The sequence below is a fragment of the Perna viridis genome, chromosome 8, assembly GCF_037379345.1.
Source record: "Perna viridis isolate PV_CMFRI_1.1 ecotype Kerala chromosome 8, ASM3737934v1, whole genome shotgun sequence".
NCBI classification, from domain to species: Eukaryota; Metazoa; Mollusca; class Bivalvia; order Mytilida; family Mytilidae; genus Perna; species Perna viridis.
In genome coordinates, this window is record NC_142452.1 from 9,717,388 (window position 1) to 9,744,261 (window position 26,874).

Sequence of the window (26,874 nt, forward strand, 5' to 3'; positions counted from 1 at the left end):
ATGACTTTGTAATATTAGAAAATCACTTTGCAATATTGCAAAATCAGTCACTTTTTTTTAATATTCCAAAATAATTTTCTAATATTAAAAAATCGTAATTGAATACAACAAATGCATTTTCTAATATTAGAAATCCAATTGAATTTTTGTCCACTTTGGCTTGCCATATAAAGATTTGAAAAGAAATAAAACGTAATCTCTCTAATCGCACTAACATGATAGCACGGTTGTTGTAGATGATAGATTTTTGTTTGTTGGGGTTTAACGTCCGAGCAGCAATATTTCAGCTATATTCAGACAGGTAGATGATAGAGAAAAAAAGATTACACAAAAATGAAATCGAAAATATAAACATTAAGTTTAGCTGGACCTGTATTGATACTTGTGTACTTCAAATATAATGCATTTAAAGAACATTTTATTGAACTAATTTCAACGCACTCTCAGGATAGGGGTGTGAATAATATTGTTACAGAAAACGGTAGTGAATTCTATGACCTTGCAACTTTGACATGTGTCAAAGGAGCTACATTATTGCGGATAGAAGGTGTCCAGTTCGGTTGGTATTGTAAAATATCTTGTCTCATCTGGGAGATTTATATCGGTCGACCAGATTGTGATGTCGACCGTAAAACTTCTGTAGTGATGGTATTAACACAGGCTGAATCATTACTGTTTCCGGTTCAATCAATCCTGTGGCGAATGGGAAAATGGCAAAAATGTTTCGTTGTACAAGAAGTGTGCGTATATCGGTATAATGGTGTTTCCAAAAACACACACCAGTTAACTTATCTTATTCTGTTAATGTCATAATAATTTAAGGAATTTAGTTTTCAAAGATATGTTTTGCTTATCGTATTATCATATAAATTTATTGAAAACACCTTTATATTGGTATATGCTCATTTTTTGCACAACGAAACTGATACTTTTGCTATTTTTTTCCAATCGCAACAGGATTAATAAAATCGGAAACTGTAAGTGTTATACAATCCCTTTTTCAGCATGTTACTTCAGAATAACTGAGAATTGTGAATATTTTTTACTAATCAGCTTCAAAATTGCACATTCTCTTCATTATTTGTCGGAATATTTAACGCACTTTAACCTTTTGAATACAGTATATCTACGATAACTATGATCTTCTCAATATTATCAAATCCTGTGAAAATTTGGAAGATAATCGAATTCCGACCCGTTCATGTTGAAAAAATTATTTAAATAACTATAGTTGACCATGAAACCTCAGCTCGTGTAAATCATGAAGTAGCACATTGTCAGATAAAAGATTTGGTGTCGATTAAGCAAGCCTTCCAAGTGGGTTAGAAGTTCATATATTTGTCTAACAATTAAAAAGTCTCGCCAGCGGCTCGACCTCCGTTATGTTCAGGACAAATTATTAACATTCTAACCCGCGCACTAACTGTAGATTGGAAGTGCTGCACTCTGAATGGTCGAAAAGTAACACATGCCTTAAAGTTAGATGGATTAATTTGTTTTCACATCCATCTAATTGATATACATAAATGAAAACCGGAACGTACAACCCATTACAATGTAGAGAAGTACTACTTCAAATGTTTTTATTGCTACGACTGCATATTAAGATTCACTGGCAAACCCGAACTTTCCCTATTTCAACTCTCATTTGTAGAAATTAAGAAACAATAGCGACACCCCTACACATTTTAACCACTCGATCTAAACATTCAGAACCAGTAACACGGTCACATGACCAAATGACTAATTTAAACTATGCGGCTTGGCTTTGGTCATCGGCGATTTTATAAAATATATCTGTTTGTTTGTTTGTTGGGGTTTAACGTCCGAGCAGCAATATTTCAGCTATATTCAGACGACGAACATGAAATGGATGATAAAATGAACATGAAATGAAAAAAGGATGGGTCAAAAGGATAATAGGGTCGACAAATTTAGATTACCACTGGAAAAAGGGGGGATGGGTAAGGTAGGGCAATTTAACCTCCTGTGGCGGAGCGCAAAGGTTCCTACTCCTATCGAATACCACAGCAGGGTTCTTTAACGTGCGAGGAACGTGGCATCTTTCCCAACACGGTGCACCACTATGGTTTGCGGTCAGGTTTTCCGTATTATAGCCTGACAACCCCAGCATGTAACACGCCAGGGGTACCCCATTCCACCACCTGGGGCACACATCCCAGTTGCTCTGTGGGCAGAGCGCCCTAGCCCCCGGCTAGGGTTCTGAGCACTATTTAGTCGCCTTTTACGACAAGCTTAGCGCTGCTGCAGGCCTATTCTTTTAACACCCGGACTTGCACGGGACTATAAAATATATCAATATATCTTCAATCAAACGTTCCGTATAACAAAGAAATTACACCAAAAAAAAAATAGAAAAAGAAATTTTTGTCCAAGTCTTCTTTAAGATTAGATTTAGAAGCGTATTTTTGATAGAAAAAGTATATGATGTGATAAATGGTCATGACTATATGAGTATTTTGAAATCACGTAATGACTGATTTGTTAGGCATATTAAATGCCGCTCATGATGTAATCGAGGATGCAAAAGCCTTGCAGACCAGTCTGGAAAACATGCAATTTAATATACTTGTAAATAGATGCATTTAAATGTGACTTTTTGTTTTTGTAGTTTATGTTGCAGTTGGATTACTAGCAGTTTGAATTATTTTTATTAATTATTGGAATATACTGTTTTAGGTGTGTTTTAAAACTTATAAAGCAGTTTCTTTTGTACTCTGATAATGACTCATATTATTTGAGGGGTTACTTAATGTGACTCTGGTAAATTATGAAAGGCCGATATTGTCAAAACCCCGATGTTTTTAAAGCGCGTTACAGGCGATAAAACACTTTATAGCACAATTTTACTAATTGGCCATTACACAAAGTTAATTTTCCCTTTTCACTCGTCAAACTCGAGTAATTCGAAAAGCAAATCCACTTAGTGTAATAATTAATTTGTAATATTGTGTTTTAAGACACCAATGTGTAGTTTCTTATCTAGATTGTTGAGTTCCAAGTCAGCAACCCGAAATGTAAAACACTTATCAAACGAAGAAACAACGTTTACAGTCCGTATTATTTCGCTATGACAACACGTGATACCCGTGATGCTTAACTTAATAACTTAATATTGGACAAATTTAAGGCTTGCAGCATTTGTGCCTAAATATTTTCAATCAAAAACGAATTTTAAATTTCTTACACTCGTGTACTTGTTGAAGCAATCAAACAATTTATTGAAATACGAAACATAGCACAGTGATCACACAGTTCACCGAATAAAATCTAAATGGGATTTGTCATTTTATAGTAAACTGGCGAAGCGATAAATCCGTCGGTTTATTTATTGTAAGTTTAGCACTTTTTTATTACTAACAATTAATATGGTTCCAGATATGTTAATACTGAAGGAAATAAAGATATTCATACTTTACTTGTAGGAATTCACCCAAATCCGGCGTTAAAGGATACAAAGGACAAGTGAATGTTTATGCCGTAGTACAAAATCAATCAAGAAAATTCTTCATTTCTTCATCAGCATCTGAGGATGTTTACATGTATGATCACACCGACTACACATTAAGACAACAGTTCCAAAAAGAAAGCAACTATGATTCAATGGCCTGTTTAAACACTGAATTTGAAGAATGCGAAAGTGCGTACAATACTGCAAACGAAACAAAGAAATTTAAAATCGTTGTAGAAGATTATTCCGAGTACACTCACCTCGGAAAATTAGATGAAAAATAAATACAGAATGTACCCAAGATATGAAAATGCAGATACTGCCATAACTCTTGCTGAACACCTTAATGCAGCATCAAAAGTCCGATGTTATGACAACTAATGTGTTAATCAAGCGACTTTTACATGGAACAAAATTATTTCAACTAGAAACGTATTTTAACGATAGCTTAATGAGGGTGATAATGTTCACCTTTCAATTATGTGACATCTATTTAAGTCATGACTTTCAGTTATATAGTTAAGTTATCAGAGAGGAGGATACTGGTATATGGGTGTGTTTGCATTGAATTATGTAATTTGTAGGCGCAACTAGTTTTAATCATTGAAATGATTTCATTGAAGTATAAGGGTTTAGATTCAGTCTCTACAAGAATTACACAAAGGCCGGTGACACCAAACAATTTTGAAAGTGTAATTTATCTATTGTACCAGCATAATCAACGAAAAAAGAAAATGTTTCATATCAATTTGGCATATTAAGTTAAAATTTCATTGAAATGCCCTGAATATGAAAATTTTAAGGGCAGATAACTCCGTCAAAAACCTTTTTATGAAATATTCTATCGTTGTCTAAATAACAATGTACTCATTAAACATATTGATAGCCTTGAGGGGTATTGTAATCTATGAAATAGTACCGGACTTGGTGATGAGTTCCACTTCGTATTTAAATGTACTTTCTTCAATAATGTTAGACGTAAATATTTGCCTAGAAATGTAAATGTGCATCCAAATACTATTAAATATCATGAACTCGTGAATTCTTATGATTCATTAACATTACTGGTATTGCTAAATATTGTTAACTGTCATTAAATCTTTCTGAAATGTCATTTTGTACTTGCTGTCATATAGTCATATTATACATTATGTGTCTCTCTACTTGTTTGTGTATTATGCGCATCATTCTTTTCCATTGTGAATATGTTCACACAGTTTGTTTAATTTGTTATAGCATACCATTATGTGGGTCTTCAGTGGCATGAAAATCTCTTCTATCTCTCATATTGAAAAAGTTCTGAACAAATCCAGTGATGCAGTGCAGTTTTTTCAAAGATAACAATCATCCTTGGACCAAGTTATATTGTCAAATCGATGTTTTTTTTACAGGCATGTTTCTATTTTTTTCATTTTGCCTGGTTCTAACAAATACTCGAATGTATATGTATAATTTTATAAAATAAATTAAAGGATTATTGATTACACAACTAAAGTAACTAAAATAATACATACAAAGTAACAAAAGCAAATGAGCAACTCGGACTAATAGTAGAGGTTTGTAAACACATGTTCAACATTGGCTTGGATTGTCGACCCCTGTTGGCAATGGTCGTGTTTTTTGCGGGGTCTTGAAAATTTGTTAATTGGATTTGTTTTAAGACACTATGGAGTAAGATTCTGTGTAAATATGTTGACAAAACAACATGCTGCAGGAATACATACTTTTATCTGGTGTTTTGCACCAGGTTTTGACATTTATATGATTATTGTGTGTTGATCTGTTGTGATCTCTTGTGTTGGACTGATTAGAGTTCACGTCCATAATGGGCGATGTTAACAGAGACCTATCTATTCACTTCTCAACGAAGTTTTTTAATGGCTTAAAACATACAGAGGTACTTAACGCAATTGAATCTGTGGTTCCTAGACAAAATAGTAATGCTATACAGCTAACAGAGAACAATTGTGTTGTTTCTTTAAATGAGAAAAGTCAAAAGGATATACTAATGTCCGTGGGACTTAAAATTCGAGACAGGTCAGTCAGTTTTGTTAATGTAGATAGCCAGTTAACGAATGTTACAATTAAAGACATTCCTTACGAACTAAGTGACATATTCGTTACAACTAACATGACTAGATATAGGCAGGTTGTTGAAGGTTCTGTTAAGCGAGGCTATATCAAAGACACTAACATTGAAAATGATACGAGATATTTACAACTCCTCAATTGTGTACCTGTTCTGCCTAACAAAGTGCTATTTGGTAAGCATGAAGTCAGGCTTTTTGCTGACAATAACAGAACCGCTTGTAAATTCTGTAATGGTACTGACCACCCCTCTTTTAAGTGTAAAGACAAACCCATTAGACAGCGTGAGTGCTATAATTGTCATCAGCTAGGTCATATAACGAAAGACTTTGGAAGAGGTTTTCTGCAATTATTGCAAGTTGCCTGGTCACATTAAACGTGATTGTGTAAAGTCTCGGGATGATCAAACAAGACGAGAAATGGGGGAATATGCTGCCGAAATTATTGAAGGTAGGCGAAGCATGGCTCAGACGCTACAGGACGATGATGAGTCAATTGCCGAACTTAATTCTAGATTCGAAACATCAAATGGTAAAACTGTGCTTTTGGGTGCCTCAAATTGTAAACGACTGGGTGATTTCAGTCCTGACGTTTTAAACGCTTCAGTATCAGGTGCATCGTTTGAGAAAATTGATGAATTGCTTGAACATGTGACTCCTTTGGTTGAAGAAACCAACTGTTGTGTTGAGAATGTCATAGTGTGTCTTGGCACCAATGATATCACCCGAAACAGGAATGATCCAGATGAGGTGAATTTAAGTGTGACACGTGCCCTTGGCTGTATTAAGACAAAATTTCCTGAAACTCGAGTAGGCCTGTGTACAGTACTTCCCCGTAAAGGCAAAGGTCAACACATTATAAAACTTAATGACACAACCAAAGCTGTTAACAGCTTTCTTACTAAGCTCAGTAAAAGAGACAAATCTGTATCTTTAATTGATATTTATAGTGTTTTCATTGACAATGGTAATACACCTAGGTCTTTATATGATGTTAATGATTCCAGTGGTGTACACATTAGTGGTAAAGGTGTAGACAAAATTATTAATCAAATGACTTCTTTTATGTCAAACTCTCAGTCACAGACTGAAGCAATTGTACACACACCAGCCATGCGTACTAAACGCAATCTTAGCGCCACCACTACTCCGTCGCCTGCTGAAAAGCAAGGTAAACAGCAAAAGCATAGCTAGGCCAAACTCCGTAACAGGAGTGATTTGTCAAGCAGTAAAAATTTAACTGAAAATCTGAACTTTGTATGCTTAAATGTTTGTGGATTGAGGTCTAAATTATTGTTACCTGAATTTCAGGAACTAATTATCAAGAATGACGTACTGATATTTTTGGAATCTAAGACTGATAATTTTGATGTACTTGAAATGCCTGAAGGGTATAGTTATTTCGCAAAACACAGATCGAAATGTGATAAGAAATCTGGTGGTATAATTATTTGCTACAAGAAAAATTTTGAACATTTTTTCAAATTTCCAAATTCTAGTTCTGAATTTGTACAGTGGCTTATTATTGACCAAAAATTATTTGATTTTGATAAAAGTCTGCTTATTGGGTGTATGTATTTACCACCAGAAAATACAAGGTATACAAGTAATGAAGCATTTAACGAGGTTGAAACAGAAATGATAGATATGTGTAATAGATTTAATTGTTTACCTACAATTGTTGGTGATATGAATGCAAGAACGAAATTATTGGACGATGTTGTTATTCCCGATGACAGTCTTTTTGAAAATTTAGAAGATTTTGATTATGAAAACTTGATGTTGTATCTCTATGATTTTCAGAAATTATTAGAAAACAGTGTACCTTTAAAGCGGTCTTCAAGGGATAACTCAGCGCCCAATAATTATGGGTATAAACTTATAGATTTTTGTAAACGCAACAATTTATATATAGGTAATAGTAGATTACCTGGAAATGATTATATGAAAGGTTTAACTACATGTAATAATGTGTCCTTAGTTGATTATTTACTTTTGTCGTCTAAAATATTCCCTTTGATAAAAGAATTCAATATACTTGATTTTAATCCCTTGTTTTCAGACGTTCATTGTGGTTTCTATTTTTGTGTTCATGCTTCGGCGTTTTACTACGCATTCCAATGATAATTGTAGTAATCCACCCACGCATGTGCAGTGGTGTCCAGACTGGGCAGACCAGTTTATCGTGTCTGGGGAATTTAATCCAGGTCAAGGTGATGACGCAAAAATACGCATAAAGGCTAAAAACCACTAATTCCACTTTCCATAGGCTTCTATGCTAATTTCACAATATTCAATGGCTTCTCTGGACTTTACCTTAACTTTAACCTGCAGAGGACTATATATCAGCATGATTCTACATATGTCAGCTCACAATCCTCAGAATGGCATGTGGGGTTAGCAGACTTGCAGTGCAGTACTGGTCACCGGAAGGGTCTATAAATAGCATGGGAAATCCCAGTGTTTTCACAAGATAGGGGTATATTTAAAAATCATTATGGAGATTAGGCTTCACATCACAAGAAGCAAAATGCACCTATAAAATGTACAGAAATGTTTTTCCTTTCAGAAACTGTTTAAATTTTTTAAATAAGATGAGAACTTTTTTCACAGCACTATGAGGAACAGGGGTAATTTTTGCGTAGGACTATTTTTGCGTATGTTCCGAATGCTCATTGGTTGAATTGGTGGTCTGTAACCTAAATAGTGCTGTTGACAAAATTTGCGATCTTTTTAAAAGTACCGCTGAGAAAGTATTTACATTCCGTAGAAGTTCAGCTATAAAAAGAAAATCTTCGGGTCAAGTTTGGTTCAATGCAGCATGTAAAGAAAAACGAAAAGTATTTCACAGGGCAAAGAATAGGTATAGCTTTATAAAAAATAAAGAAAACCGGGATGATATGAAGTTTTCAGGGAAGGCATATAAGGCTGAACTAAAAAGTTTCAGAGATTTTCAACGTAAACTAGAATCTGATTTACGGGATTTGTCGAAAAAAGATTCTAAGAAATTTTGGAAAATTCTGAAACGATTAGATAAAGGGGGGTCTCAGAATGATGTAAATATCACAGTTGAACAGTTGTATGAATATTTTAAATCACTAAATAAGAGCGATGACGCAGAGGAAGACAATATTGAAGATTTATTAGACAATATAGAGAATAACAATATTATTGATATTTTAGATAGGGAAATCTCAGAAGACGAAATTTTGTCAGCAGTGAAAAATTTATGCAATGGTAAAGTTCCCGGGGACGATGAAGTAGTTAATGAATATATAAAAAGCACGGTACATCAATTCCTGCCTATTTATATAAAACTTTTCAATCTGGTGTTTAATGTGGGGATTATTCCAAACTCTTGGTTAACAGGGATAATTAAACCATTATACAAAAACAAGGGAGACCCAAGCAATTTAGATAATTACCGTGCAATTTGTCTTACGTCAAATCTGGGAAAAGTGTTTACCTCTATTCTTAATTCGAGACTTAATAAATTGTCAGATGAGATTGGGATTATTACTGATGCCCAGGGTGGATTTCGAAAGGGTTATTCTGTTCAGGATAGTATGTTCGTCATGCATGCTTTAATTTCATTATATTTGAATTCGGGTAAAAAATTATTTTGTGCCTTCGTAGATTTTAGAAAGGCATTTGACACTGTGTGGAGGGTGGGACTTTGGCAAAAACTTGTAAAAAATATTGGTGGGAAAATGTTTAATGTTATATTAAATATGTACACTGATATTAAGTCTTGTGTTAAGAGTGGGGAATTAATAACTGAATTCTTTACTTGTGAAATTGGTGTAAGGCAGGGAGAAAAGTTATCTCCCTTTCTCTTTGTCTTATACCTTAATGACTTGGAAGAATATTTGTCTGAAAACTCTGTGGATGGTTTAAAATGTTGAGTGAAAAGGTTATGGACAACCTTAATATGTATATAAAGTTGTTTATTCTTTTATACGCCGACGATACTGTTATTTTTGCGGAGTCGGCACCAGAGTTACAAAAGGTACTTTCTGTCTTTGAAAAATATTGTACTGATTGGAAGTTGAGTATAAATGTAGCAAGAACAAAGGTTGTTATCTTCTCTAAAAGGAAATAACATCAACATGTTTCTTTTAAATTGTTTAATCAAAATATAGAAATAAAAGACTCCTATGTTTACTTGGGTCTTTTATTTAATTACAATGGAAATTTTGTCCAAGCACGGAAAAAATTGGTGGACCAAGCTCAGAAAGCTCTTTATGCACTATATAAAAAGATTCAAAATATTTCCATTCCGATTGATCTGCATTTAAAATTGTTTGATGTATTGGTTGTTCCTATTTTGACATACTCTTCGGAAATTTGGGGGTTTAAAAATAAGGCTAATGTTGAAAAATTACATCTTCAGTTCTGCAAACGTATACTGGGTGTTAGACCATCTACGCCAAACTTTATGGTTTATGGGGAACTTGGGAGATTTCCACTTGAACTGCAGATCAAACTGAAAATGGTTGGATTTTGGCATAAATTAGCTTCTAGTGAAAATAAACTGTCTGGTAAATTATACAAATTATTATTCTACATGTGTGAACATGGTGAATATAATTTTAAGTGGATTAACTATTTAAAATCTATATTTGATAACTGTGGACTCAGTAAAATATGGAATATCCAAGAGAATGTTGATGGTAATTTTATGAAAATTAACATTAAGCAGCGTCTTCAAGACCAGTTTATTCAAAAATGGTTTACTGATATGAACAACTCGTCTAGAGGTGAATATTATTCTAATTTTAAACATGAATTTCAATTGGAGCCTTATCTTTTAAAATTAAAGTTGAGTTACCGGATAAATTTTTGTAGATTAAGGGTATGTAATATAAAGTTTCCCATTGAAACGGGGAGGTGGAGGAATATCCCAAGGGAAGATAGAATATGTAGAATTTGTGGAACTGGTCTTGGGGACGAATATCATTATTTTTGTGAGTGTAATAATAATGTAGTTTTAGACTTAAGAAGAAAGTTTATACCATCATATTATACGAGGTATCCAAGTAGAGAAAAAATGCATGGCATGATAAAATTTTGCAATATAAAGGTATTAATAAATGTGTCGATATTCATGCAAAAACTGCAAAAGATGTTTAATTAGATATACTATTTGTATGCAATAATATTGTGAAAATATTGTCTTGATAACTTTATGTGTGATATTTTGTGTTTATATGTATGTACTTTATATTTATATATACATTTATATACTCCTGTTACGCAGTTACTCTGCGGCTGAGTTTTTTTCTAATAAACAGTAAACATTCATATGTTAATTGTACGTGTGCCAAAACGAGAGTGAGCAATCACAAAATGTACTATTTACCGGGATATACTTAATTTTACTATTTAGTCTTACAAAAATATGCACTTTTATCTGTAAGAGTACAATCCAACAACGCCATTGGCTGATTAGAGGCAACCTATCTCAGTTGCATGTGACCAGGTTTTTAAATATTGATTTAAATAATGGAACAAAATAGATTATTACTCTTTCCTTTTCGTTTTTTTTCCGATGCTATCTATCAATTGTCTTGATGAAAAGGAATACTATGATTATTTCGATTTATATTTCCTTATGGTCATGTTGTTGTCGCTGTCGTGCTTGCTGATGGTTCAAATGCTCTTCATTATTGGCCTCAATCTAAATTAAGAAAATTAAATGCTCAGGAGGGATTTGAATAATATGTATTTATTATATTAATCGATAATTAATTTACCATATGGAAATATAAGTTATTGCGTTTGATTGCCCAACAAGACTATTATCATTGAACTGTAACGTTGAAAAGAAATAGACCGTGAAAAAAATTATATGACTTGATGACCCTTAATTTAGATAAATCACGAAAGTTCAGTGAAAAGATCAATTCTAAATCATATATGAATGAATGAATAAATAATTTATTAAAGTGCAACCTGAATTTTTCATGTTCAAATACATAGATTACAGATATATTTTCAGCCAGCCAGATAGGCTTACGAAGCACTGTCATATGTACACATTAAGTTAAGTAGAAAATGAGGGTTCTATAAATTTAACGTCATTTGTTATAGGTGAAATAAGTTTGAATAAGCAAGTTTTTATATAACACCACGTCGTATATCTAAACAGTCTATGATATAGTTTGCAACAATTTTGGAATTATTCGTCAGCAGTTCTTTTAGCGCATCTAAAGGAGAGTCAACATTTATGGAAGATAGCTGTTCTATAAGTTCATTTCGCCTAATTGCGTAACCAGAGCACAAAAGTAAATAGTGGTTTTCGTCTTCAATGAGGTTAGAGTTACACACTTTGCAGAATCTACGGTCTAACGGAATATTGCGATTGCGGCCTTGTTCCACTTCTAATGGTAGTGTCCCGCATCGTATTCTGGCAATAACTGATCGCTGTTTCCTCGATAAACAGTTTTTCACATACGCTTCAGTACTAAAATCGGTCTTAAATAGCTTATATGTTCTAAGTTTTGGCATGTCTTGAACTTTTGTATTCCACTCGATTTTGAAATTGTCTATAAGTGTAGTCTTTACTGAGTCAATAATGTACTTTGTCGATATCAAGTCTTGATTGTCTGTATGATTAAGTAAATTTGCCAGACAATTGTTCAGAATTGTTTTAACACTATTAAACCATGTATTTTTGTATCGTGTCGAAATCTCAACATCCCAACTAAACACTTTTCGATAAATTCTGGATTCCGCTAAGTTCATAAGTCTACACCACAATCTAATTGCGTTACACTGATTGTTTATATGTACTGGAGTTCATCCAATATCGCCCGTTATTGCTGGAATCGGTGAGGTTTTCCCAACACCTAAGAAAGTACGAATAGCCCGATACTGAAGTCTTTCTAATATATCATATCGTTTCAAACCCCAAACGCCTGACGCATAGTCCATTACGGGGATGACAGTATTTTCGTATATCTTTGCGAATGTAGCATAGTCCATGTTACCCATATGAAGATATTTGGAGGTTAACGATCCAAGTGCTCTGCTAGCCGCAACTGAGAGTTCTTTTACAGATATGTTGTAGTCTATATTTTCAGAGACTGTTAAACCAAGATAGTGATATCTATCAACGAAGTCAATTGCTGTATTACCAAGCATAAACGATAAATCACATCTGTCAGTTGTTGTTTTACGAACATGCATAATCTTTGTTTTATCAATATTCACATGTAAACAGTTTAATTTTGTCCACTCATGTAAGACGTCAAGTTGGCGTTGCAGACCGTATGGACTATCAGAGATAAATACAATATCATCCGCATAAAGTAAGCAGCTTATCATATCCTTTCCAACTTGAACGCCGCATGATAAATTGTTAATTTGTGGTACTAAACAGTCAATGAATAACGCAAAGAGCGTTGGAGCAAGATTATCGCCCTGGCGTACTCCTGTATCAACTGAGAACCAATCGGTGAGTATCCCGGGAGACAAGCGGACAGCAGTTTTCAGTTTCGAATAAAGACATCTAATAGTATTGAACATATTTCCATGTATACCTGAACTTACAAGTTTATTCCATAAAATAGTATGGTTGACCGAGTCGAAGGCTTTGCTAAAGTCTACGAAACACAAGAAAGTATCACAGTTCATTAGTTTTCTATTACGCAAAAATGTACATAAGGAATAAATATGATCCAGACATGATCAGAGACACCTAAATCCGTTTTGCTCTTCACTCAATAGATTATTGTTCTCAAGATATCTAACAAGTCTTTCATTCATTATTTGACTAAATACTTTAGCGACAGTTGACATAAGACTAATTCCTCTGTATCCTAATGGATCACGGTAGTCCTTTCCATTCTTTAAAATCGGACAGATGATACTTTGGCACCACATATCAGGTACTATTCCATGTGAAAAACAAACATTATATAGTTCATGAAGAATGTTGGTTAGTTTGTCACTTTTCAAAATTTCATTTCGAACATTGTCGACTCCGACTGCTTTACCATTCTTTAGACCATGTACCGCACGTTTAACCTCTTCAATCGATATAGGATCGTTTATACTTTGTTGTTCAGTATCAATCGTTTCATTTGTATGGTTCAAACTTTCAAATTCTTGTTCTAACTGTGTGTTTAATTGTTCTAATTGTTCAATAAAATCATTGTCCACATTCTGAATATCACCAGAAAAAAGTTTCGCGTATTCCTGTTTCCATCTAGACAGAATATCGTTTGGGTTATGAGAAACACTACCGTCACCCATTATCACGCTATCAATTGTTTTTGTATCTTTCCTGGGTCTAAGTTTGTTTACTTCCCGCCAAAATTCTTTCGGATTCTTCTGGTTAAACGTTTTAATATTATGAAGTCTTTGAGCCACATATTTACGTTCTTCTTGTCGTAGACGTTTATCAAATTGTCTTTTTCTCTTTCTTTTAAACGTGTTTTTCAGTTCATTTTTTAATCCGACTGTCTCCTTTAAATTGTAGGTATTTTTTCTCAGCTTTGTTTGTTTCTATCAATAAGTCTCGTAAACCATTGTTCCAGTATGGTTTAGCATTTCGTCGTTTACGTTTGTTCGAACTTGGTGTATAGTCTTTGTAGTCAACCTTGTTGTCCATTTCATGATGAATAGCTTCAATGAATGATTCGTATATAGTGTTAATTCTATCGTCAATATTGCGGATATCGAGTAAAGAGTCGATAACATTTTCGAGACATCGCATGCATCGTTCACTGGTAAATAAGTCTTGCGGTATGTTTGAAACATTATATTTACGTGTTGATTGATATTTTATATTCGTAGTATCAGTGACGTTTTCGGTTGTATCTAATATGTTCTTGTTGAGTTGATCATATTCTGAGATTCTAAATAAACAGGTAAGTATAGAGTGATCCGGTAATCGTGCATTCGTCGAAAGTTGAACACCATTTTCAATTATCAGAGACGAAATCAGTTTTACTTCAAAGTTACAAACATTCGGAAGTACTGTATATGGGACAATTATATAGTCAACTACTGATTTCCCGATGGGTGAAACAAACATAAAATTGTCTTTCGAGTAATCCCCACGTCCGTTTATCATACAGCAGTTAGAGTCCTTCAAAAAGTCTAGCAAATAGTCACCAAATGCGTTTCTTGTTTCGTCAATAGGAATACGTTTTTGCAAATAGTCTAATGAATCATTAAAATCTTGGAGATTTCCAACTCGTCCATTGAAATCACCGCAAATGAAACCTGTACTATAAAGATACATCTGAGATAAAAGACAGTCATAGAATTCTTGAGCAATGTTACCTCTATTATATATCTACTAACAAAACGCTGCAGTCAAGATCACCATTACGTTTGATAGCAATGTTAGTTGCATACCACTAATGACGGCATCATTCCAACTATGGATTTTAGCTACTTTTCAAACCAATATGTTAGAACAACACCAAAGAATAATTACAATTAAAAAAAAAAAACAATTAAAAAGAACAATATCTCCAACAACTTTTGAACAGTCTTTAATGTCAATTAAAAAAAGTGAAAATTAAGGCAAATGGCACAAAATGATCGGTACAATTTTACACTATTTAGTAATTTTGTTATATATTTGTACTTGTCAATTTTCTTTACACAAAGTAAAAATGATTTGAATTTCAGAGAAGTATTATTTGCACACAAGTAAAACGGTAGTTTTGTCATTTATTCTCCGTGATAACAATATCATTTTTTAACGTTTGCCTTAAACTCGTATGATTACAACTCAAAACATAAAGAGCCTTTTCAGTAAAAGTACCATCTCATTTTTTACAGAATGTTTCAGCACATGATTACTCATTGACCGGATTTGAGAATATCCGAATGTCATAAATGCTAGGATCAACGGTCGTATTATTGTAACTATCCACATAATTCCAGCTTCTTGTTATCCAATCAACGCTAACGACATCTCTTTGCGTCATGGAGGAATATACACCGTTATAGGGAAACTATGGAGCCAGGTAAGCAAGAGTAACTAAGGGAACCAAGATTTGGACAGAAACAAAAGAAATATTCCAAGGACCAACCATGGAAACAGACATAAACGACAAAGAACATGAAATCACAAAAAACTATCGAAATAAAACACGTACAAGGAAACAAACCAAACGAGCAATCGAACTCCACCTGAAACTAGGAGCATTGACCGGGTGCATCGGCAGGGTAAGTGTTTTCTTCTTTTCTAGAAACATCCTCCTAGTTCCTCATAAAATATCAAGGCAGGGACTGACGAAAAGGATTGAAAAAATATTACACTGTAAACTTATTATTTATCGTGGTGCAGATTAGTACACAATAACGATGTACGAGATTACGAAGACCACCATTAAACCGTCTGCAGTGAACACTTCAATCTTGTAGGCCCCGTGCAGGTCCGGGTGTTAAAAGAATAGGCCTGCAGCAGCGCTAAGCTTGTCGTAAAAGGCGACTAAATAGTGCTCAGAAACCTAGCCGGGGGGTAGGCGCTCTGCTCACAGAGCAACTGGGATGTGTGCCCCAGGAGGTGGAATGGGGTATCCCTGGCGTGTTACATGCTGGGGTTGTCAGGCTATCATACGGAAAACCTGACCCTATTAGTAACTAGTACAGTTTCAAACTTTCAAAGACCTGATGTTGTGTATGCGCAGGTGAACAGGCTTTCTACGCGCGCTCGTGAGCTTAACGGTGGAAACAATCAAACAACATCCTATGACCTATATAATCATATAGAGCATAATGCAGACCACGTGGTCTGGAAGAAAGCTACTATGACACAGTTTTGAGTATTGAAAGTAAAGAGGGAAATGCAGATATTTATGACCATAAAATCGAGTTTGATAAACGAAAAATGATTGAAGAAAATAATGCGGAATATAGTCTGTCGAGATCAACTATCAAAAATGTTTGTCCTAATTTAGAGTTACTTTGAGTAGTTTAATTAAAAAAAAGAAAACAAAAATACGACTCATAAACACAACTTGTAAAGTGAATTATTAATAGATTAAGTTAATTGGGCAACACTATATCTACTATACTTGTACTGTGTAAATAATAATGAAATTTGTAGAATATTACTCTTACGTCTTATTCATCAATATTCCCTACATGGCCATACTCGGATTCATCTTCTGCAATAATATTAAATGGTGTTGTTTCATCAGTAGTGTTGTATAAGTTCCTTATGTTCATCGTTTGTACATGTAATTGAATCATAGTTGTTCTCTTTAATCTGTGGTCTTAGTGTGTGATCAGTGTGATTGTAAACATCCTCAAATGGCGAACTATTAATCCGTGAATCAGTTTCTTTATAAGATGGTGAGAGATTTCCAGGTGAATATTCTGCTGTAAAGGGAGAGAATGAAGCAATCGTTCGAGATTCACCAACATTACAGCAACTTCCTGAACGGTTCTGCACAACAGCGTAAATATCATCGTGCCCTTGTGATGTATTTGCAATGATCTTTGAGCTCTTTTTCTAAATCTCTAAAAGAATTGTACAGATTAGACAAAATAAATAACTCTACTACAACTATAATATTATGCGTTGTGGTCATTTATCTTAAACCAAAACCGTCACTTATTCACCTTAAAGTAAGAAAATAAATATATTTTTGTCTTATCAAGCAATTTGGTTTCACAACAGTTAATGTTTCATAAAAAAGGCTACCAATGAACTAAGAATCCACACTCACAAGTCTAATCTTTCACATTTGTTCCGTCGCAGATGCACTCTAACAGTAGGGAGAATTTTCCTCGACGAAGGTTTTGTCCAATTAATCTTAATTTTAGAAATAAAAGTACATATAAATGCAGGATTTAAATAGTAAATAGCAAACTTATTCTCATGTTAAAAGTTGTTTCAATATTTAATGCTGTCTTTTGAATGTCAAATTAAAAAAGGAATTGCGAATAAAACAAAGGATTTGGCTCTTCATGTAATGTCGTCTATTTTTGTTACTTTTAATTATAATCAAGTCATGTTTACACGTACTGATTTGATGTTAGTGATTTACATGTGTATCTAAGGACACTTCACTTAGGGTGGATAATTCGAATGAAAGAAAAAGGATACGAAAATAAAATCCGATTCAAGCGGTTGTTATGATTGACGGTAGGGTGGTATTTATGTTTAGGTTGGTATACTCAATACCACTTTCCTGGACTGTTGAAGGAAGTTCGGTCAACCAGAATAATTCGTATTTGTACATTAATGAAAAGTGTATAATTTTATACGAGGTATAATATTTGATCTGTTTTGCCTGCGTCTCTCGATATTCCAGTTTTTTATACTATGGCTTAGCTTATGAAAGGTTTGCTTAACATAAGTACTGAGATTCCTACCTCACACTCAGTTTAATAATTATGGTACCAATTACGAGAAAAAAACAACTGACAGGAGAACAGCAATTATTTCTGAAAATTAAAAAAAATCCTTTCAAAAAAATTTGAAAAGTATTTGGGTGCTAAGGTTTCGTTTGTGGCAGAAATTAAACATTCTTTTTTCTTCATGAATCATACTAACATTAAATAAAAAATAAATAAATATATTTAAAATTATAGCATAACAGCCAAATTATTGTTTACCAATGAAATGATAAGACATCAGAAGAATTAATTTATTTTAGGAATGACTTTTTTTTTATTATTTTTTCGGTCTATAAAGAAATAACCTGAATTACATGGTGCACAGTAAGTAACCTGTGCAGGATCACTGGTATAGGGTTACTTCGAATAGGCCGAAGAAATATAACAGACTTTTTTCACCTTTTTTAAACTGACCAAATAGTCAAGAATTTCTATTCCCCATACTCAGTTAAAATCCCGATTTAAAAACATTATACAGCGTTGTTTTTCCAAAAAAGATGGCACATCTAGATACAAATATATAGTTTTTGGTAGAGATTCCTCATACTTTGTAAGAAATAATTCCAAATCATCTTCCAAAAATATAGATGAAGATGTTTACAAAATGCTGGAATTTTTAATGGACAACATATTTGTCCAGTGTGGTGGACGTGTTTTTCAACAAACGGTCGGCATTCCAATGGGAACAAATTGTGCTCCTTTACTTGTTGACCTATTCCTTCACTATTATGAGGCTGACTTTATAGCTGATCTGATCAGAAAAAAGAATATCGTTTGGCTAGATCCTTCAATCTCAGTTTCCGCTATATAGATGACGTATTATCTTTAAACAATCCTAATTTCGAGGATTTGATACATCGCATCTAACCAAAAGAACTTGAGATAAAGGATACTACAGACACTGTGAAGTCAGCCTCATATCTTGACCTACACTTAGAAATCGATGGTAAAGAAAAACTATTGACCAAACTTTATGACAAACGTGATGACTTTTCATTCAGCATTGTCAACTTTCCTTTCATCTGTGGCAACATCCCTTCAGCACCTGCGTATAGAATGGAGTGTTCATATCACAACTCATACGTTATGCCAGAGCTTGCCGAACCTACGCAGACTTTTTGTATCGCGCTAGAACTCTAACAAATAGGCTTCTGGAACAGGGTTATGTTGCTACAAGATCGAAGTCATCACTACAGAAGTTTTATGGTTGTCATCATGAACTCGTGGATCGTTATTGTGTATCCATCTACACCATCAAAACTGATTTATTCAACGGGTCATAGTTTTCCTTTCCTCGTTTGTCTACCCCGGACTTGACTTTTTATGAGCAACTCGGCGGGTGTTTCTAGAAAAGCAGAGGACGCTTACCCTACCGGTGCACCTGGTCCATGCTTCCAGTTTTTAGTGGCGTCCGAGTTGCTCATTTGCTTTTGTTACTTTGTATGTATTATTTTAGTTACTTTATGTTCTTTGTTGTGTATGTCTGTTTTCCATGTCTGGTCTTTGTCCCTCGATTACATTCTTTTGATCACCGTTATAACCTTGGTTCCCTTGATAACTCTTTCATAAGTCTGATATAAAACATTGTGAATAGGTTTCAAGACATCGAGGCGTATGTAAACGATATCAATTTAATTATTTTCTCTTTGTTGTTAGCTCTTTTAGTATTTTAACATTTTCGAAAAATATAGCCCCGTGCGGGTCAGGGTGTCAAAAGAAAAGGCCTGAAGCAGCACTAAGCTTGTCGTAAAAGGCGACTTAATAGTGCTCAGAATCCTTGCCGGGGAATGGGGTACCCCTGGCATGTAACATGCTGGGGTCGTCAGGCCATAATACGGAAAATACTGGCCGCAAACCATAGTGGTGCAATGTGTTGAGAAAGATGCAACGTTCTTCGCATGCTAAAAAACCCTTCTGTGGTTTTCTATCGGAGTAGGAAACATGTCCCGGAAGTAACAAAAAGTGAATGTCTTTACGGCGAAAATTCATCATTTCCTTCAATCAAACAAATAAAAAAATATAGGTTGAGATTACGTTTCAGTAAAAATAAGTTCATCTTTTCTGATAGTTTTCAAGTCTTTTCCTATTCTTTTTTACTTATTTGAATGTGATGTTTCTTAAAAACTTCGGGAAACAGGTGGATGTACGTACGTGTATCTCATCTGTTCCACTGTTGCTGTTGTAAAGAACCTAACCCGCCTTGGAAAGAAATATAACTCCGATTGTATTACCCAAATCGAAGCATAGCTTTTTCTAAAATAGGAAAGGCAATCATTGTCTTGCTTAACAAAAATAAACTTGGTTCCCTTGATTACTCTTGCTTGTAGCTGTCAGTTGCGTCTGAATTTTGTTTACGTCACATGAGATATGTAAAAAATTGTAATATTTCGGTATCTTTACAGATTGATCTTACCGGCCAAAACTGAAAAGGATGTTGCTAGAGATGCTCATAAGGGTTAAAAATGTGAAGCATTGCGAAGTGCTATAAAGTTATCGACCATTTTGAAAGCAGGTGGGAAAGGGCGTATGGGGTTGGGATTTAGGAAAAAAAAATTCAAGTTACTCATTCATTGGAAAAAGACCCACCCCCCCCCCCCCATTATTTAACAAGGCCGATTTTCAAATAAAAATACTGATTTCGCTTGCTGCTTAACTATAAATAAAAATGTTGCGCTTGCGAAGCAAAAATTTTCATTCGACCCCGCCCCCCTTTTGCAATGTCCTTCATTATATTTTCGAATCTCGCACAGACGGCATATGTATGGTAAAGCTCACGGTGCTCGCTGCTTTAGGCATTGCCTACTCCGTATTACATGTAACACATTGATTATTGTATGTAGTTGTTCTTTTGCACTTTCTATGTAACATTACCACTTCTTTAGTTTAACATTCCATAAGGATTATTGTGTTCTTGAGTCCTTGTTTTGATTCTATATGACAATTCAAAATGGGAAACTACAAGAAAAAAATAATATACCGTTACCAAGATATATTCAATTCTCACAGCTATATATTCTAATTATCTCGATTTATTTTAAGATTGCATGAATGATCGACTAATTGCTAGGCGAATTTTGTTCAAATTTCAATATTGATAGTCATCATATGTAGTTGCCCCGGCATTATGATTTGACAAGTTTTACTGGTTATATATGTTATCATGATTTGTTGAATTTCTACATTTTACACTAAAGGACACACATATACCGCTACACGGATTTTGTTCTAGTTTCTGGATTGTAAGTCACCATATGTGTGTATTAAGCATCCTTTTTGATTTTACAGGAGTTATCAATTTTGTTGAATTTGTTCATGCTACACTTCGAGGACTCAACTCCTTGGATTGTGCTCAAAGGATTTTTTCCGAATTTCGTAGTTTTGTTAGTCACCATATATTCACTTGATTATCTTGATTCAACAAATTTTACAGAAGATATGTTCTGATAAGCTATATTCAGACGATGAACATAAAATTGATGATAAAATGAACATGATGATGAAATGAAAAAGGGGTGGGACACAAGGACAATGAGGTCGACAAACTTTGATTCAAACTGGAAATAGGGAGAGGTGGGTAGGGTCGGGCAATTAAGCCTCCTGTGGCGGAGCCCAATGGTTCCTACTCCGATAGAAAACCACATACGTTTTTGTTACAGACATGTAACATGCCAGGGGTACGCCATTCCCCAGCCACGGTTCTGAACACTATTAAGTCGCCTTTTGCGACAAGCTTAGTGCTGCTTCGGGCCTATTCTTTTTACACCCTGACCCGCGCAGGGCTACAATTTTCGAAAACGTTAAAATACTAAAAGAGGTAACACCAAACTGGAAATAATCAAAATGATATCGTTTACAAACATTTACCTCGATTTCTTGAAACCTGTTTAAAACACACAAACAGATAAAAACACACACACAACTGAATGACGCTAAATATTAAAAATTATAATAATGAACAAAATTTTCCTCTTCTCTCCACTTTTTTTTTTAAAAGCTATACATTTCAAAATTTCTTTTTTGTTGTTCGTTTGTTTGTTTTTTAAATAAAATACTAGACCTTAACCTCATTAAACTGAACTAAACTCATACAAAGCATATGTTCGTGAAAAATTTTATTTTATTTCATCTATTTACTTATTCATTTATCTACAAGTTTGACCGTTTATATAAATATACGAAATATTTCTTAGTGTAGAAAGTCATTTTTCTTAATTCAATGGTGAATTTGTTTAAAATCGTCTTTCCGTATTTCTGATATTTGTTTATCAACTTCGAAGCAAATGCAGCGGTAAGATGAACATGTACTTGGACGTGTATTCCTAACATATTATTAAACTAAAAGACAATATAAATCTTAATTTTCACACGTCATCGTATTATAATTTTCCGCGTTCAGCATATAAAGGGATTTGTTTTTGGTATTTAGTGATCGAGTAGACGCAATAGTATATTTGTCACGTGACTTGTTCTTGTCACCTCTACACCAGTTGAGACGCTTCAAATTAATTTAACATGCCAAACATGTGGCTGTTGTAATTTTGTCATTTCTATTATATGAACTTTGACATTTTTTCGGAGTAATTCTCGTGAGACGGTTATCATACTGAGTTATGATACAGGTTTCAACCCCATTCAGTTCGGTGTTTTATGACCGGCGATTTTTTTTGTTAAAAATAGTCATGTTACAGGTTTTCGTCATATTTAATTTATTTATGGTATAACAAAGGCTAACGTAACAATTTTTTATATCGTGCATATGTGATATGAATTATGTTGCAATGTATTTTTTTGTCTTCGTTTTTTTATTGATTATTTCGTTGATCGTAATTTTATCACTATCAATTTCCATGCACCGAATATATTGATTTAATGTTGATACATATAAACGTAGATGATCATTTGCAATCGGGTCTCTTGTCTAACTATTCTGATTAAGTACGTTTTTACTCACTCATTTTACTGCAGGCGGAGGCATTTGTGTCATACCGACACATCTAGTTCAATTTTGCCCCTCCACAAAGTGGTCGAGGCATATAGCTCTCCTACAACTTCTATACAGATTGTAACCAAATTTCACTTAAATGATATTTTGGGCATATTTAACAATCTATATGTGGGGGTATTTGATTAGACAAAAACGTGGCCACCATTACTAAGGGAATGATCATAGGCTGAGGACGAATTGCAAAATTGTGCATATAACTCAAAATCTGTTGGGTTTAACTGTACTCTGGTAGTGGTGAAGTTGTTCGGACCTATGTTGAAATGTTTGGAACAGTGTGTGAACGGATGTTTGAATTGTAGGTCCTGAAATAGAATTTGAAATTCCCAACTTAGAAAATCTTCTCGGAATTTATTGGTTGGATTGTAACTAAGGTTTCCCTGAATGTTCCTGGGGGTGTCGAGAATAATTTCTGTGTTGGGACTTTTGTTACGACAAACAATATGGCCACTTTTACTAAAAACATACCATAGAGGTCAAGTTAAAGATTTTTTAAACTAGAATTAAGATCAATTCTGATACGTTAAAAGTGATCAGCATGGTGAGACGGACAGTGACCAAATTTTCATATGAAGATCTGTTTATTGATGTTAGGTTCATATCCCTGGAAGAGCCAGAAATGACTATGAGAGATTTATTTTATAATTTGAGAAACGGTTTGTTTGTTTGTTTGTTGGGGTTTAACGTCCGAGCAGCAATATTTCAGCTATATTCAGACGATGAACATGAAATTGATGATAAAATGAACATGAAATGATGATGGAGTGAAAAAGGGATAGGACACAAGGATAATGGGGTCGAAAAATTTTGATTGCCACTGGAAATAGGGAGAGGTGGGTAAGGTCGGGCAATTTAGCCTCCTGTGGCGGAGCTCTATGGTTTCTACTCCGGGAGAATACCAAAGTAGGGTTCTTTAACGTGCTAGGAACGTGGCATCTTTCCCAACACGGTGCACCACTATGGTTTGCGGTCAGGTTTTCCGTATTATAGCCTGACAACCCCAGCATGTAACACGCCAGGGGTACCCCATTCCACCACCTGGGGCACACATCCCAGTTGCTCTGTGGGCAGAGCGCCCTAGCCCCCGGCTAGGTTTCTGAGCACTATTTAGTCGCCTTTTACGACAAGCTTAGCGCTGCTGCAGACCTATTCTTTTAACACCCGGACCTGCACGGGGAAGATAACTATAAATATGTTCTTATTTGATCAAATGATTCTTATTACAACAGAACGTCTGGGTCAAGAGTCCAATTTCCAATTATTGCTTTAGAAGGCTAAACTTCAAATCACAAATTACACAGTCTTGAAATCCTTGTACACATCTTGTAAAGTTTGTATATTACACATCATACATGTCTTTACATTCTCCTCCAATGCTAATACAGCACCTATATATTCATGATTGTTACCTGAACAACTTCATTGTCAACTGAAACATAAAGTAACACTTCGTTACGTATCCATCTGCGTTATGAAAACTGATTTGTTCAACGTGCCATAGTTTTCCTTTACTCTTTTGTCTACCCCGGACTTGACTTTTCATCAGCAACTTGGCGTGTGTTCTTAGAAAAGCAGAGGACGCTTAACCCACCGGTGTACCTGGTCCATGATCCCAGTTTTTAGTGGAGTCCGACTTTTTCATTTGCTTTTTTTACTTTGTATGTAGTATTTTAGTTACTTTATGTTCTTTGTTGTGTATGTCTGTTTTCCATGTCTGGTCTTTGTCCCTGGATTGCATTCGTTTGATTACCGCTATAACCTTGGAACCCTTGATTACTCTTTCAAGTTTTGGTGCAGGTATTTCACCTATGTATCCAAATCCTCTCATAGATTTTTCCAAATTGTCTATTGGTAAAAGTTCATTTGAACTCCCACTAAATAAATGAAGTAAATTATCCAATCAGTTGTCAATGAAACGAAACGTGAAAATATTTTTGTTTATTTCTCAAGCATATCCTCGATCTCCATACTGATTAAATTTTATTTCAGAAGTACTAAATGAGCTGATGCATTTCAAATCAAATGTGTATGTATAAGTAGTGTCAGCCTCTATGATTTGTTATCTAAATTTTGGGACGATTTTGACGACACTGGCCTGTTTTTAACATTTCTATTCCAACTTTATAGAGCAAGAGGTTGGGGATTAATTTTCGAGAAAGTTATTGGACCTTTGAAAATAATAAAAATTACCTTCATAATATCGTCACACCGTGCAGGTTCGGGTGTCAAAAGAATAGGCCTGCAGCAGCGCTAAGCTTGTTGTAAAAGGCGACTAAATAGTGCTCAGAAACCTAGCCGGGGGCTAGACGCTCTGCCCACAGAGCAATTGGGATGTGTGCCCCAGGTGGTGGAATGGGGTACCCCTGGTGTGTTACATGCTGGGGTTGTCAGGCTATAATACGGAAAACCTGATCTCAAACCGTAGTGCACCGTTTTGGGAAAGATGCCACGTTTCTCGCACGAACTCTGCTGTGGTATTCGATAGGAGTAGGAACCTTTGCGCTCCGCCACAGGAGGCTAAATTACCCGACCCTACCCATCCCCCTTTTTCTAGTGGCAATCAAAATTCGTCGACCCTATTGTCCATGTGTCCCATCCTTTTTTTTCATTTCATCATCATTTCATGTTCATTTTATCATCCATTTCATGTTCATCGTCTGAATGTAGCTGAAATATTGCTGCTCGGACGTTAAACCCCAACAATCAATCATAACATCGTCATTTTTCCAAAAAGAATCTACATGTACTTGATCTTGTTACAATCGTTGTATTAGCCATAAATAAAAGTATATAAATCATACATAATACATAAGTAATGTTATATAGTCTCCTCTATCACCCCAAGGGCCACCGGTCGAGGGTTGATATGGTATGTGATTTAGATTTCAACATGTCATTTTTATCATATCATATATTTTAACTATACTTTAAGTATGATTCGTGAAGGGGTGTGATATAGGGTATGAGATATAGGTCTAGGGTTGTGTTATAGGGTATGCGATATAGGGTAAACGATATAGGGTTTAAACAAACACTTAAAATGCATATACACAAAGGTAATTTTTTATCCAAATATATAATAATATGATATAATCAAATATCACACTGAGCACATGTCGGGATAAAAGAATTTAGCTTTTTACGACTTCATTTTACAGTAGAGACTTTTTTAGATTAACTTAATTATTTGCTTTTTTTCATTGTACACGTTTATTCTTTCAACGATGTTCTTGATCAGCACAATGACATTTCAATGGCGATTGAAAGGGAATTAGATCTTTTCGAGATAAACTTGATCGTGTACGAGAGGTGAGTAAGTTGGATGCTTTTGAGACATTGGTGTGCAGATTTCACCATAGATGTTTGCGTTGTAATACAGTATGTTATATTAGTCATTTATGAAGTGTAAAACATTACAAAACATTGAAGACAATAGAAAACTTAATGAATAAATCATATGGGGGTAAATATTGGTACCACTGTATTTATCGAATTGTTAATCTGTAACTAATATTTTTACCCATCGTAGATATAATACAATACTGTATATATGCAAGGGCTTTTTTACGCCAAATAGATGGCTTGCATTACCACCAATTTTATTATAATAGTTTGTGTACATTTAGTAGAAGAAAATGAAGGAAAATTTGACCCCGTACATCATCTGCTTAAAAGTGAAAAAAGTAAACCTTTGTTTTTGCTCAGATTTTTGGTTATGATAATATTATATGATAACTGAAAAAAAAGTAATTTTATAGCTCCGTCATTGATTAACGGGTTGAATATTTACAAAAATCTCACTATTGTCGCCTTTGGGGAAAAAACGTTCTACTTGTTAACCGAATTGGCTTGTTCGTAACTGGTGCCAGTTTATGTCCCGTCAAAAATCGGAGTTTATCAAAATAATGGAAAGGATTTTTACACAGTGTTAGTGTTGTTTT

At 34.6% G+C, this 26,874-nt stretch overlaps 1 protein-coding gene across 1 annotated transcript; it reads left to right on the forward strand.

Annotated features, from left to right (window-relative positions):
* Nucleotides 1-304: 304 nt before the first annotated feature.
* Nucleotides 305-4,596, forward strand: LOC148609244 (uncharacterized). Its single transcript, XM_088541784.1, has 2 exons — nucleotides 305-559; nucleotides 3,447-4,596. Exons 1-2 carry the CDS (start codon nucleotides 513-515, stop codon nucleotides 3,754-3,756), a joined length of 357 nt encoding a protein of 118 aa, XP_088397910.1. The 5' UTR covers nucleotides 305-512; the 3' UTR covers nucleotides 3,757-4,596.
* The last annotated feature ends 22,278 nt before the right edge of the window (nucleotides 4,597-26,874 follow it).